This window comes from Euleptes europaea, chromosome 9, assembly GCF_029931775.1.
Source record: "Euleptes europaea isolate rEulEur1 chromosome 9, rEulEur1.hap1, whole genome shotgun sequence".
NCBI classification, from domain to species: Eukaryota; Metazoa; Chordata; class Lepidosauria; order Squamata; family Sphaerodactylidae; genus Euleptes; species Euleptes europaea.
This window is the reverse complement of record NC_079320.1, coordinates 849,764-864,839: the sequence shown is the minus strand read 5'-3', so window position 1 is coordinate 864,839 and position 15,076 is coordinate 849,764. Positions and strand designations below refer to the sequence as shown.

The window sequence follows — 15,076 nt, the reverse complement described above, 5'->3', positions numbered from 1 at the left end:
GCGGAGACATGATAGAGGTCTATAAAATTATGCATGGTTTGGAGAGAGTGGACAGGGAGAAGTTTTTCTCCCTCTCCCATAATACTAGAACGCGGGGTCATCTGCTAAAGCTGGAGGGCGAGAGATTCAAAACAGATAAAAGGAAGTATTTTTTCACACAACGCATAGTTAAATTGTGGAACTCCCTGCCCCAGGATGTGGTGATGGCTACAAGCTTGGAGGGCTTTAAGAGGGGAGTATTCATAGCTATTAGTTAGAATGGATACTAGTCATGCTGCATACCTATTCTCTCTAGTATCAGAGGAGCATGCCTATTATTTTGGGTGAGGTGGAACACAGGCAGGATGGTGCTGCTGCACTCGTCTTGTTTGTGGCTTCCTAGAAGCACCTGGTTGGCCACTGTGTGAACAGACTGCTGGACTTGATGGGCCTTGGTCTGATCCAGCAGGGCCTTTCATATGTTCTTATGTGAAACACAGCGTAAGTATTTGAAGGGCTGTCACCTGGAGGAGGGCAGGGAGCTGTTCCTGTTGGCAGCAGAGGACAGAACTCACAATAATGGGTTTAAATTGTGGGCGGAAAGGTACTGGCTGGACATTAGGAAAAATTTTTTTACAGTAAGAGTTGTTCGACAGTGGAATCAGCTGCCTAGGGAGGTGTTGAGCTCCCCCTCACTGGCAGTCTTTAAGCAGAGGCTGGACAAGCACTTGTCAGGGATGCTCTAAGCCAGGGGTCTGCAAACTGCGGCTCCCGAGCCGCATGCGGCTCTTTGGCCCGTTGAGTGTGGCTCTCTGAACTTGGTTCGGAGCCCCTGCTCTTGCACCCGCTCGTGCCGGCAGCCGGGCTGCGGAGCAGGCGCGCCTTAGAGAGAGAGCGGGCGCGTTGTCTCTCCCCGCCCCCCGCCGTGGAGAATGGCTGGGTCCCCCTTTCCCTTGCCCTCAATGGTTGGGAGGCTAAAGCCTCCCCTCCCCTCTAGCCACGCGATTGCTGGGTGGGCAGCTCAGCGGTTCCTGCCCCCCCCGCCTATCAGCTGTTGGGCGGGGTGGGCTTCCTTTGGTAGACCTGGCCTCCGGCTGAGTCCCATTGGGAGGCCATGTCTACCCACTGGCTTTCTTGGCAGTAGACCTGGACTCCGAGGAGGGGAAAAAGTCCCCCTTCAGAGGCCAGGTCTACCAATTGGCTTCTATGGGCCTCCGGAGGCCAGGTCGACTGCCAAGAAAGCCAATAGGTAGAGCTGGCCTCCCAATGGGACGGAGGCCAGGTCTGCCAATAGGCTTTTATGGCGGTAGACCAGGCCTCCAGACGAGGACTCCAGACGGGGAGGGGGAAATGGCAGGGACTTACAATTTAATTTTTATCAATAAATAAGATCACTATTAAGTATGATATCAAGTTTTATTCAGTGTACCTATAGTTTAATTAAGACTTAAAACTTTAATTAAAGTTTATTAGGTTAATAAACAGTGTACCTACCTATTTAAGTTTAAGAAATTTGGCTCTCAAAAGAAATCTCAATCGTTGTACTGTTGATATTTGGCTCTTTTGACTAATGAGTTTGCCGACCCCTGCTCTAGGCTGATCCTGCATTGGGTGGGGGCAGGACTAGATAACCCCTCCCAAGTCTATGATTCTTTGAAACACGACATATTAAACAAAAGCAAAAATTACATAGTAGGATCCTACTGACAGCAACAGCTAATACGAGCTACAGACAGTGGTATCATCAACAGTCCCTAACTCTTAACCCCAAGTTTCTTTCTGAGGCATATTGTTACAGCCCAGCCCTATTTCCTGTGCAAAACCCCTCTTGAATAATTCAGCTTGGCATCGCTTGCGGAAAGCCAGGAGGGTGGGTCCTGACCTCCCCAGGCAGGCCATTCCACAAGGGGGGGGGCACAACAGAGAAGGCACAGGTGTGGGCAGTGGTTGATTTTGCCCATTTGCAAGGTGGCACCAGAGGAAGACCCTGCTCAAACGAGCAAAGCTGTTGTGGCGGAGCATCGGGAGAGACATGAAGGACAAGAAGCCCCCTTCCTCCCCTCTACTCATAGTCCCCAGACCCGCACCGCCCCACCTGCGGCTCCCGAGCCTGCACCGCCTGGCTATTACGGGATAGCTTTTACAGCTGTCAAGGGCTGTCAAGGTCGTCCTCTTGGGGATATCAGCTTAAGCTGGCAACTCTACTCTACATGGATCAGGCAGTGTAGAGAACTGCAGCTGCAACACTCTCCCCAGTGTGGAAGCCAGCATGGTGTAGTGGTTAAGAGCAGCAGTTAGGAGCAATGGACTCTGATCTGGAGAATGGGGTTCAATTCCCCACTCCTCCACATGAGCGGCGGATGATAATCTGGTGAACTGGATTTGTTTCCCCACTCCTCCACATGAAGCCAGCTGGGTGACCTTGGGCTAATCACAGCTCTCTTAGAGCTCTCAGCCCCACCTACCTCACAGGGTGTCTGTTGTGGGGAAGGGAAGGGAAGGTGACTGTAAGCCGGTTTGATTCTTCCTTAAGTGGTGGAGAAAGTCAGCGTATAAAAATCAACTTTTCTTCTCCCCCCCAGCTGCTCCTAGGCCATTCCCTGCAATCCATGAGAAAACGAGGAAGGGGGAAGGAGTCGTGCTGCCACTCGGAGCTCTTCGGAGAAAGGGCAGGGCAAAAATGTACCAGACAGGCAGCAAAAAGGGCCACTGACTTTTGTTCCACATCTTCATGCTTTAAAATGAGCCTCCAAGTGAGCCAGAAGTGAGCTCCCGGCCACCCCACCCCCACCACCTTAACTGCTGCCACTGATGCCAGCACCTGGGGGGGGGGAGGTATGTGTGTTGTCTGCACATGCAAAGGCAATGATTTCGTTTGGGGGGGTTAATCCTCAATGTATTTTTTACAAACATTTTCAGATTTTTCTGCAAACTGGGGAATTCCCCAAGTTTGCAGAAGTGTCTGTTTTCTTTCTATGTGTCCCCAGTCCACAGCTTTAGATATCTGCAGATGGGGCCACACTTCATTATTAGAATATATGACTTTCTTGCAAGGGAAAGGGTCTCTGCTGCAGATCAGTGACTTTTCCCTGTCCCAAACAGGAGCTTTCCAGGGCTGGACCTGGAACAGACTGCTCATCTGAGGGAGAGCAGGATAGTCTGGGAAATGCTTCAAAGGAAGACCTGGGGGGGCGCTCAGGAGACCCCTGCTCCTGCCTTCCAGGGCCCCTCATACTTGAAGTCCTTGGGTCCGGAGGCCTCATACCAGGACCATGCTTCAGGGCCAAGAGATTCAGTCGCCTTCCAGTCCCAATGGCATCCTCCCCCGCCCTGGGGTCTCTCCCAGCCTGAGTGGGCGAGCGTTGCCAACTCCAGGTTGGGAAATTCCTGGAGATTTAGGGGTGGAGCCTGAGGATGGTGGGATTTGGGGAGGGGAAGGACCTCAGCAGGGTGTAATGCCATACAGCCCACTTTCCAAAGCAGCCATTTTCTCCAGGGGAACTGATCTTAGTACTCTGGAGATAAGTTGTAATCCTGGGAGATCTCCAGCCCCATCTAGAGGTTGGCAACCCTATAATGGACAGACCAAGCCAGCTGGCCTGCCAGGAAGTCACCCTGAGAGGAAGAAGTGCCAGCGTGCAAACCAGGTTCCTGCCCCCCACCCAGCAAGACTGCTGCTCCTGAGGATGCAGCGCTGTACGGGGTGACGCCCCATGGAATCCTTGTCGGACAAGGCCCAGGAAACAGCCCTCAGAATGGGGGGGGGCTACTTCCCTCTTGGACTACTTCAGCCTCAGGCCCGGCTAGGAGCCAGCTGATCCAGCTGGTTCTCATGGAGAACGAAGTGCACTTTGCTCATCTTCTGAACTATAAACCTGTGCCGGCATAGACCAAGGGCCGGGCGGTGCCCGCAGTCCTCAGACATGTAGGAGGTATCTAGCCCCTTTCGGAGCAGGTGGCGAAGATTATGCTGTTTACCGAGGTCAGAAGTCGGAGGCGTCGTCAAAGCAGGCAGGAGTCAACGGCCGGAGAGATTAATCATGAGCAGTAGCGGGAACACAGAGAAACTGCATGGTTGCTTCCGCAAAGTGAAAGCACATCTGCACTGCCTTTATCAGTCAGTGCAATTCCAGGCTAGGCTTCATCCTGAAATGACTCCGCACCAGTTCTCTGTCTGCTTAGCCTCTCCAAGCGAGCACTTCTTCTTCTACCTTGCAGAACCACACGGTGCCGAGTCCTGATACGCCTATCAGGTTCAGGTGAGCTTGGAGGGCTGCCATTCTCAGCTTCCACTGCAGGGGTTGGGGGAAGAGTAGCTTCTGTCTGCCCTTGTTCCATCTCTCTGCCTAGCTGTGGTTCCTGCTGAGTTGTTTTAGGCTCCTGTGCTACTGGCTGCAATGGAGGTACTGAGGACCCAGAGGCAACCTGTTCCTCCACTTCAGCTTCAGAGTCCTTCGAGTCCTCAGCTCCCAAGGCAGGGCCCATGACAAAACCTGAGCAAGACCCTGGTGCTGCTGGTGTGTGTATGTGTGTGTGGGGGCAGCCCTGTTGCCAAACTCCACTAAGCTGGTTGCCCAGGTGATTCCTGCTCCCTCGGCACCCTCCACCAGCACCCTGCCCCCCAGAGGACAGAACACCACCCCCACCCCCCATTTAGGCTCCAGGGCTTCTGCATACAAACAACCCTCTTTACATATAAAGAGTGAAGATAACAGCGCTCTGCATTTACAAAATGCTGTTTCAGTGTTCAGGCTGCTTGGTGCACATTATCTCTGAGATCTGTTAGATTTAAATCATTTAATTAACTAAAAGGTGCTCAGAATTAATTGAACAGCAGATTTTTTTAAAAAAATAATGGTTTTCACTCCAAGTGCTGGCAGAAACTGGCCTTCTTGTAGGAAAGACATTCTCCTCATAAGAACATAAGAAAGAACATGCTGGATTACACCCAGGCCCATCAAGTCCAGCAGTCTGTTCCCACAGTGGCCAACCAGGTGCCTCTAGGAAGCCCACAAGCAAAACAACTGCAGCACCACCATCCTGCCTGTGTTCCACAGCACCTCATAGAACAGGCCTGCTCCTCTGATTCTGGAGAGAATAGGTATGCATCATGACTAGTATCCATTTTGACTAGCAGCCATGAATACCCCTCTCCTCCATGAACATGTCCACTCCCCTCTTAAAGCCTTCCAAGTTGGCAGCCATCACCACATCCTGGGGCAGGGAGTTCCACAATTCTCTCACATGAAGGATGCAAGGAAAGCCTCTTTGAAGGTGTTGCCTGCCAAGGCATGGAAATTGTGTGCTGCTTTATGCAGCTCTGATCACTCAATTGATCAGCTAAACTCACAAGGCAGATCCAGAAAGATCCCTGGACCGAGCAGGAGGCTCTACTGGCAACTCAAAGCACAAGAGGTCTGAGAGAGGCAACAAGATGGAGCAGGATGAGAAAGGAAGAAGCCGGGGTTGCCAGCCCACCCACCCCACACACACACCACCGGCTCCTCCGCAAGGACCCCCAAGTCTGCAGCATGCAAGAGAGTGCAGCTGAGAACAAACCCACAGCTCCCCCTTTTATACTAAAGGGCAGGCCTGATCCCCATGCCACCCAGACCCCGCCACCCACCGGGCCAATCACATGACGTGGCCAAGTGGGCCACCTTGCCAGATTCAGTGTATTCCAGTCGGAAGATGACCGTGGGGGGAGGGCTTGGAAAGGGACGGGTCACCACTAACCTCAGACATCTGCGGGAAGAGGCTGATGGCCAACGGGAGGGCCAGGCTGAAGGCGGCAAGGCACACGAGGCTCTGGACAGGGAGAACCATCCGCGGGCAGGATCGCAGGAAAGCTGTTCTGCAAGAAGAAGGGCGGATTAGTTAAGCCAAGAGGGCTGAGGAACCCCTCCCCCCCTCCCTGAACCATCAGATGCTGGGACACACACCAGTTAAATGAGGCCATTGTGGCTGCCGAGCCTCTGGGGCCACACAAAGCCATCCAAACAGTGAAGTCAACTATGGGCGAAAGGAGGTGGCCAGAGAATGGAGAATGTCGGGTTGTTCCCTACTTAGGGCAGGACAGAAGGAACTGCAATGTGCTTAATGGTAAGCTCGCCTTGAGCAGAACTCTTGTTCTGCATGACTCAGGCCTGATTCAGATCTAAGTGTGCGCTTAAGAAGCCTTAGGCATCTAGTTGGCTTTCCAACCCCTGGCTAGAGGTACCGCTTGGTAACACTTGAGGTTTGCTCTGGGTATAGCACACAAGTTAAAACCATTAGAGAATCTCTGCTTCCATTTTAACCTTTTTTTTTTTATCAAAACAGAACTGTTACATGAGTCCATAAAAGCTTCTTACCCAAAAATTACCGCGCTACGGCTGAGAAGAAAGGTCTCAATCAATTGAGCTTCCCCTATTTATAGGATTTTAACATCATCTCCTCATAGTCACCAACTGTCCCACTTGATAAAGGTGCCCATGCTTGGCTAGCACATTATCTCGTAACTTCAAACACCACGTAAAGTTATCTATATTTGAGATGCCTTCTTAAAATATATTAACACTGCTAATTCATTCTTGCTAGTTTTTATCTTAACAAAGTCTATTCAAAAGTTTCTCATACCTATGAAAAGTTTCTCATACCTATGAATATATTCTGGTCCTCAACCAACACTCCCATCTTTGAGTAATATCTCCACTTCCGCCGGGCTTTATTGTTGAGGCCAGTGACGGTTCTCCCATTTAAATACTGGCCTCCTTAGTCCTTTCCCCCATCCCACAGTTGAGCCTTTCCCCCTATTTAGGGGGAGGTCAGTTCCATCTATTATGCTGCAGACCGTTATTAAGTGATTTCAGCGCCATCAAGGAGTCTATGACTCCTTGTTTACTGAATGTTCATTGAATAATTTGGGCTATTTTAAATGTATTTAAATTATATTTTAAGAGTTTTTATTGATTTTATTGTTGTATTTGTGAGCTGCCCTGAGCCTGGCCTTTGGGCTGGAGAAGGCAGGGAAAGAAGGAAAGAAAGAAAGAAAGAAAGAAAGAAAGAAAGAAAGAAAGAAAGAAAGAAAGAAAGAAAGAAAGAAAGAAAGAAAGAAAGAAAGAAAGAAAGAAAGAAAGAAAGAAAGTTTTCCGATGCTCTCTGCCTCAGGGCCTCAACAAATTGTATCTATTGATAATGAGTTAGGCAGCTTCTAATCTATACAAGGCCATATAATTATGTTAGAAGAAGAAGAGGAATAGTAGTAGTAGTAGCAGTTGGTTTTTATATGCCAACTTTCTCTACCACCTAAGGCAGAATCAAACCAGCTAACAGTCACCTTCCCTTCCCCTCCCCACAACAGATACCCTGTGAGGTGGGTGGGGCTGACAGAGCTGTGACTAGCCCAAGGTCACCCAGCTGGCTTCATGTGGAGGAGCGGGGAAACAAAACCAGTTCACCAGATTGGCCTCCGCTGTACATGAGGAGGAGTGGGGAATCAAACATGGTTCTCCAGATCAGACTCCACCACTCCAAACCACCGCTCTTAATCACTACACCACGCTGGCTCTTTAATTTCTTGCTCCTCTCCAAGGCTATTCTATTGATCTCTGTCTGAATGTAGATGCAGACTGTGCCTCTTTGTGGCTCTTACTGAAAATACCAGCAGCCTTTAATACTTTGGACCACGGCCGTTTTGTTGAAGTGTTTGGAGACAGAAGGCACGATTAAGGGATCTGCTTTAGATTGGTCTAAGTCATTCCTTGTGGGCAGGGCACCGAGGGTTGCTGACACACACACACACCCCGCTGACACAGTTCAGTCATAGGTGTATACTGGATCCAGCACTATTGCTGGAGAAGCAAGTTAAATCATCTCTAACAAGGAACAGCAGATCTAGTTTTCACTGGTTTGTGAGTTTTCTATCTGAGGCTGAGACTCTGAATTGCCGAACAATGAGAAAAATACACACTTGCTATTTCGCACAGAACATGAAAAACAGATTCTCAGGCATACTCATGCTAACCATTCTCAGTAATATATATCTAATGAGATAGGATTGTAGTCCACTGCAATAATTATTGTAGGTATCACCTGGGTTTACCTTCTTTACTGTGTAATCCACGTTCTTTACTGTTTGTAGTATAGCTTTATCTCAAACACCATCTTGTTCACCTTGTTTTCTAATTCTGTAATTCCAGCACTATTGCATTGTTCACTGGATGTCTTATGCCGGGGGTCCCCAACCTTTTTGGCCTCCACTCCTCTGGGTCTGGGTTGTTGTTGTTTTTTCACACAATGGGAAGGGGGTTGCTGGCAGGGATGGGCCCCATGATGACTCCTCTACACCTCAACCTTCCAGCGCCACCCACCATGAAGCCCCTCGGCCACAAGCCAACCTGTGCTCGTATGAACAGGTGCTGAGCTGCCACAAAAGCAGCCCTGGAGAGACGGGGATATCAACATGGGCCCGGAACAAGCTGAGAGGCACTGGGGCTGGAGGCCTTGCGGGCATTGCTGTGCCAGCTAGCTGACGCGGGAGCAGGAGATGCACAAGCTGGTGCCCACGTTGCCCCACTGCCCTGGGCCGAGCCAAGCCCAGCAGGCCCTGTGGCGCTGCCAGAGCCAGGGGTGCGCCGCTTGGTTCCCTAGTGCCCTCCACCCACCAGTCCAAGGGCTCCTCTGCCCCTGCCTGCTTCCTGATCTCTCCCTCTCTCTTTGGCACAGATAGACTGTGCTGAACCCAAGCAGCTCTTCAGCCTCCACCCCACCCCTTCCTGCTAGTTTATAGGGTTGCCAACTCCAGGTTGGGAACTACATGGAGGTTTTGGGGGTGGGGCCTGGGGAGGGAGGCTGGGGTCTGAGGAGGGGAGGGATCTCAGCAGGATGGAATGCCATAGAGTCTAACCTCCAAAGAAGCCATTTTCTGCAGGGGAAATAACCTCTGTTGTCTAACCAACAGCTGTAATTCCGGGAGATCTTCAGGTTCCACCTGGAGGTGGGCAACCCTACGAGTTTAGCTAAAGGGGTGTCATTACCTTGTGGCGCTGAGCTGCGGCAGCGTGCAGAAAGGGCCCCAGTGCAGGGAGAAACTGGCCTGCCCCCTGGAGCTTCTGGGGTGCATGCTGAAAGGCCCCTCCCCAGCCCCTTTCGCTCCCCTTTGTCGGCAGCACCCTTTGAACGACACCCCCGCCGGGCTCCTTACAACCACCACAAGGGAACAAAACCAATTTGGAGTATTCACTGGTGCCGCTGCCAGGTGTGACTTCCGCCACGGGTGTTTTAAACTCAGGCCAGTTCACATTACAATGGCGAGAGCCTCCTAATTAAGAGGAGTTATGGCCTGATTTAAAGAAAAAGCCTTAATTAACACATGAAGTGTAATGTCTTAATTGGGACTCGGATCCTACCATTTGCAAAGTTCAGCCTAAATGACTCACAATTAGTGGAGAGGGACGTTCACTCCCTGTCTTTAGATCTTTGCTCTCAAAACATAGCACGCCAACTGCAAAGCATCCCCCAGAGACTGGCCTCCCGTCTCACTTGTTGCCTGCGGGATAATGCAGAGCCTGGAGTGTATTCCTTCCATTCTTCTAAGCTGATGGAAAGCGGCATGCTCTTGACACAGACCAGGGCTTGGGAATCCACACTTTGCCACCGCCATTCTGTAGTGGGGAAACCACAACGAGGACCAACCTCCCAGGGGCAGTGCCTGCCTAATCTTGCCAGATGGGCCGTGGTGGTACCAGTCCCGGAGAACTCCCAGGCCAGTGTTTGCACCATACCTCAGAGGCAGAAGTGGGCCATCCATCTGGGCCAGCAGAAGCCAGCAATTGATGGCCACAATGAAGGAAGGCGCTCCACATCAACAGCAGCAGCATCCCCAACAGCCCTGCCAGCCCTCACCCTGAGCTTTAGGTTTCCACCCCCTTCTCATCAGCCAGCCAGCCAGCCAGGCAGGCTCTGGCAGCACCTGCCCGCCACTGGGCCCCCTGTGCCCTCTGGCCCCCATCCTGGCTCTCGTGTAAAACACTCGCACAAAAGCTTCCTATCTGATGAGGACGCTCTGACTCTCATGTGCTTATACCCGGAAATCTGGTTGGTCATTAAGGTGCAGCCGGACTCGAACTTGCACCGAAACTCACATACCCCATTTGAAAAGGAACTCCCCTCTCCATGAGTGGGGCGGTCAGAGGTCCAGCCCTGTCCCTCTTCTTGAGGGTCCCTTTCTTCTACTGTTGTGAAAAGAATAATCCAGCGCTGTAGTTCTTTCTGGGGTGGGTCGGTCTGTTGCTTACAAGGCAAGTTGCCAGAGGGCAGCAGCAGCCAGTCGCCAGTCAAGCAGAGCCCAGAAGCCCTTGTGGGCAGCGCTGGAAGGGCTGCTCCGCTTGACCCCCACCACCCGGACCTCCTGGGCCCTTTGCAGGGCCTAATCCTGCCTGGTGCCTTTTCACTTTCAGGAAAGCCTGCAGAAAGCTTCCCCCCCCCCCGCCCCCTTTTCCTAGGAAACTGCATGAACACAATGGAGTGGGCACATTTGGTGGGAGAGGCTGTGTCAGCTTTTAGAAAGAAGAGAGAAGCACAACCGGGTGCCGGCCACTAGGAACACATGAAGCTGCCTTCTACTGAACCAGACCCTTGGTCCATCAAAGTCGGTGTTGTCTACTCAGACCGGCAGCGGCTCTCCAGGGTCTCAGGCGGAGGTCTTTCACGTCACCTACTCGCCTGGTCCCTTTAACTGGAGATGCTGCCAGGGACTGAACCTTCTGCATGCCAAGCAGATGCTCTACCACTGAGCCACAGAAAAGAGGATGTTTGTGCCAAGAAGAAGCCATGGGGTTTGCACATCACTTTGGGCACCACTGCGACAGAAAGCGATTTGCAGACAAATGGAAAAATAATTCTCAGCAGGAGTGAGAGGGACAAGGCTGAAACCCAGGGCAGTGAGGCAGCAAGAGCGGGCTGGCCTCCCCAGGCTGCCTCTGCAGCCGCCTCTGTCCATGGCCCCCCTCCTCCCATCCAGCCTCCTATAAAGGAGGAGTCCCCCTCCTCCACCTCCTTCCATCCTCCTCTGGCACCCGTGCTGTGCCTCTCTGCCAAGCTCTGCTAGGTTGCCCTCTTCCCACGTCTCCCCACCCCTGCAAAGGGTCTGTCCCTAGCTGGCTGGGGGGGGGGCAGAGTTTCCTCCCATCGTGGAAGATTCTGGGTGTGGGCTGGCAAGGTGAGCAGGTGGGCCTGAGCAGTGCGGCTCTTTCAAATGACATGCAGAGACCACGTGCTGCCGATGGGGCATCTGTTCCGCAGACTCCGCACGTCGCAGATCTCGCCAATACACCTTCAGTCAACTTTCAGCACGTTGTTGATTAGTGGTTCAAATTTTGCATAATGTGGCAGCTGCCGACGGCGTTTTTGGGAGGTTCTGCAATGTCTTCCATATGGAAGTTGCTCTCGGAACTCCAAAGGAGTTATCGGGTTTCGTGCTCCGGAGTGGCATTTGCCTCTGAGAAGGTGTGAGATGCTAAACTAAATATGACAGGAGTTAACCGAAGGCTCCCAAACTGACAGATTCGGGGCGGGGCAGGGGGAAGTGTCACGTTTATATTACACAGTGTTGCCACTGGTGCCTTTCTCCCAAGTTTCTGGGAAGTACGACGGGGCGGGAGGGGCACCAAACGCCAGGCAGATGTCTTGTGTGTGGCACCAAACTTCTGGGCTAGCGGAAGGCCCCGGCCCCGCTCTGCCTCAGTGGAGACGCTCCCACCCCCATTGCGAGGCTGACCACCACTGAAGAACATCTCTTCAGTGCGAGCCACATGTTAGGGGAGGCGATGGAGAAGGCAGAAATGGCACAGGGGTCTAAGCTAGATGGGAAAGGTAGCACTGAGGAGCGGCTGGGAGGGAAAGGGGCTCCTCAAGGCTCAGCTCAGAGTGCAACCCTGGAAATCTAGATTAATCTCCAGGTCCATGGCTGCCTTTCTTCTTAGACATCAGGAAGGATTTTCTAACAGTGAGAACGGTTCCTCAGTGGAACAGACTTCCTTGGGAGGTGGTGGGCGCTTCTTCCCTGGAGGTTTTTAAGCAGAAGCCAGATGGCCATCTGTCAGCAATGCTGATCCTGTGACCTTAGACAGATCATGAGAGGGAAGGCATCTTGGCCATCTTCTGGGCATGGAGTAGGGGTCACTGGGAGCGTATGTGGGGGAGGCAGTTGTGAGTTTCCTCCATTGTGCAGGGGGTTGGACTAGATGACCCTGCTGGTCCCTTCCAACTCTATGATTTTATTCTTCCATCATGGAAGTCCAGGAGGTGCACTGAGGATAGGGTTGCCAACTCTGGGTGGGGAAATTCCTGGAGATATGGGGGTGGAGCGTGGGGAGGGACCTCAGTGGGGTCTAATGCCAGAGAGCAGCCATTTCACAGATCTCTACCACCTGGCGATCAGCTGTAATTCCAGGAGATCTCCAGACCCCACCTGGAGGCTGGCAACCCTAACTGGGGAGGGGGGAGATTCCTGGATGTCTCTCAGCGAGGCACTGACTCGTCCCAGGCCTGCTTAGATTTACCAAGGTGGCTACTTCAGGTACCCGACCCTAGGACCAAATCAGAATGACAATTTGCACAAATACAGGCATATTTTAGATCACTAAAATAGTTACATTCAGATGTGAGCAGCCTAACTCTACCACAAAAAATGTTGCAGCTTGGAAAATGACACCAAACCCCTAAGTAATTTCACCATCACATTATTAAAACCTACTGCTTTAATCATCACGGCCAGAAATTCAGTTTTCTTTGAAATTTAACATTGGGAATCCCTCCCCCAACCCCACCCAGCCCCATGTGAAGATAAGCCAGAGAGTAGCACAAAACGTGTCTGGGGTCACCTGCAGCCCACAGAGTGTGCTTTGGCCTACCCTGTATCCACACTTCATAGGAGGCTGGCGATCCACAAATGGTGCCTGGAGCTGCCTCCAATGACGTGTCAGACAAGGGCCTCGCCCGGCTGTCTCCTTTCCTGCCCTGCACCTGCCGGGTGGTGGGCGCTGCACCACGAAGAATGGCAGGATATAAATGTTTTAATAAATACATAACTATTTGTGGTTGGGGCTCGAAGATGGGAGTCATATGATTTATGCATCGCAAGACAACTGGGAAATTTTCCATGTCCTGAGCAGGCGGCTCAAAATAGAAGCGACTTCCCTGGGCTGGTTGCTTCCTCTGAATGTTAGAACCCAACCATGTGAGGCAGCGATGGGCTGCCTGGAGAGCACCGGAGGGTCTCCTCGAGCTCAAATGTCATGCAAGAGAGAGGAGAGGAACGCCCAGGAAACTGAGGAAACGCAAGAAGGATGAGCAAAGCACCTGGGGAAGTGAAAGCATGCCGATGGAGAGAGGCCACGGAGGGCCAAGAGAAGCCAAAGGCCCAGACCCCAGCACGGATCCATCTACCACTTGCCACCAAGCAGATCACCATGGAGAGACTCTTGAGATGCCTCCGCCATTGCTAGGAGATGACAGCCACCGAGGACCTGTAGTGATATGTACACAGGAAGCTGCCTTCGCCTGAATCAGACCCTCCTGGGTCCATCAAGGTCAGTCTTGTCCACTCAGACTGGCAGCGGCTCTCCAGGGTCTCAGGTGGAGGTCTTTCATCTGGTCCTTTTTAACTGGAGATGCTGGGGATTGAACCTGGGACCTTCTGCATGCCAAGCAGATGCTCTGCCATTGAGCCAATCTTATGAACACACCTGCCTTTTAGCAAATCAGTCCATCAATATCAGTATGGTCTAGTTAGGCTGGCAGCAGCTCTCCAGGGTCTCAGGCGGAGCTCTTTCGCATCACCTTCTACCGGATCCATTCAACTGGATGCTCTGCCACTGAGCAACAAACCGCTGGATACTCCTGGCCTGCCAGGAGTCTGCGCACTTCACAGGCGGGGGGCGGGTCCAGAGCTTTGCAGGGCTTCATTTCAGCTCACAGCTGGAAGGGGGGTTGAATGCATGCGAGGCCCCAGCCCTTCAAAAGGTGAAACGGCTTTGGAACATTTCCACAACGCACTTTTCTTGCCGACTCTGGAACTTTAGTAGGGAGCGGGCAGCCTCCCAGACTAGCTAGTGCAGTCTGATCTCATTCCTTGTTTTGGATGGTCACTTCTGCCAATTTCACATTTCTACCAGTCAATCAATTAAGAAGATTCATTTTGGAAGGATATTCATTAAAAGAACTACTTGCAATTACCATTTATTTACACTTTGAAACAAAGGAACCTCTTGCCCTGAGTGTCAATAACGCAAACAGAGCCTGCCGATTTCCTCGGCTGGCTGCCTGGCTGGACAGCAAGCTGCAAAGCATCCCGAGAGCCCTGCTGAACCTGAGCAGCAGCCAGCTGGCCCAGTCTCCTGTGCCCACAGTGGTCAGCCAGAGACTTTCTGGAAGCCCCCAAGCAGGCATGCAGGGGCATCTTGCCCTAAACCTCCATTCAGCCAGCACAGTCAAGAGCTGCCCACAGACAGGCCCTTTTTAAGACACAGAAGCCACAGCCACCACCCCGGCGGGAGCTGTGGCTCAATGGTTGAGCATCTGCTTGGCATGCAGAAGGTCCCAGGTTCAGTCCCCGGCACCTCCAGTTAAAGGGACTAGGCAAGTAGGGGATGTGAAAGACCCCTGCCTGAGACCCTGGAGAGCCGCTGCCGGTCTGAGTAGACAATACTGACTCTGATGGACCAAGGGTCTGATTCAGTATAAGGTAGCTTCATGTGAGCAAATCCCATCCATGGCTGGTGGTCTGTGCACGGTAGGGCTCTCTTTGGTCTCTTCTGACTCCCTCACCCATCCCCAGACCCAGAGGTGGGCTTCCTTGTGAGGAAAGGTGAAGCAGAAGCACTGTGCACTGCCCCCCACTTCCTTTTCCATATCTGAAGCACAGACATGTTCTAAAAATGCGGTTGACAGACAGATAGGCATTAAGACTGCCCAGAGCAGAGGCACAGAATAATTGGCCTAGATGGGTGGATGGATATTCTCAAACCCCAGGCTCACTTTTGCTACGCCTAATTTCAAGGGACACCTAGCTGAAAATAAGTTATTAGGGGGTGTCTTATGTGGGGTTTATAACCTG

At 52.0% G+C, this 15,076-nt stretch overlaps 1 protein-coding gene across 2 annotated transcripts in view; it reads right to left on the bottom strand.

The window, feature by feature from the left end:
• Positions 1–15,076, bottom strand: part of SFXN5 (sideroflexin 5) — a 90,567-nt gene that overhangs the window by 17,267 nt on the left and 58,224 nt on the right. For both annotated transcript variants that reach the window (XM_056855412.1, XM_056855413.1), the window contains one exon: positions 5,716–5,833. In XM_056855412.1, coding sequence (XP_056711390.1) covers positions 5,716–5,833 — 118 coding nt within the window. The remainder of the gene's footprint in view (positions 1–5,715; positions 5,834–15,076) is intronic.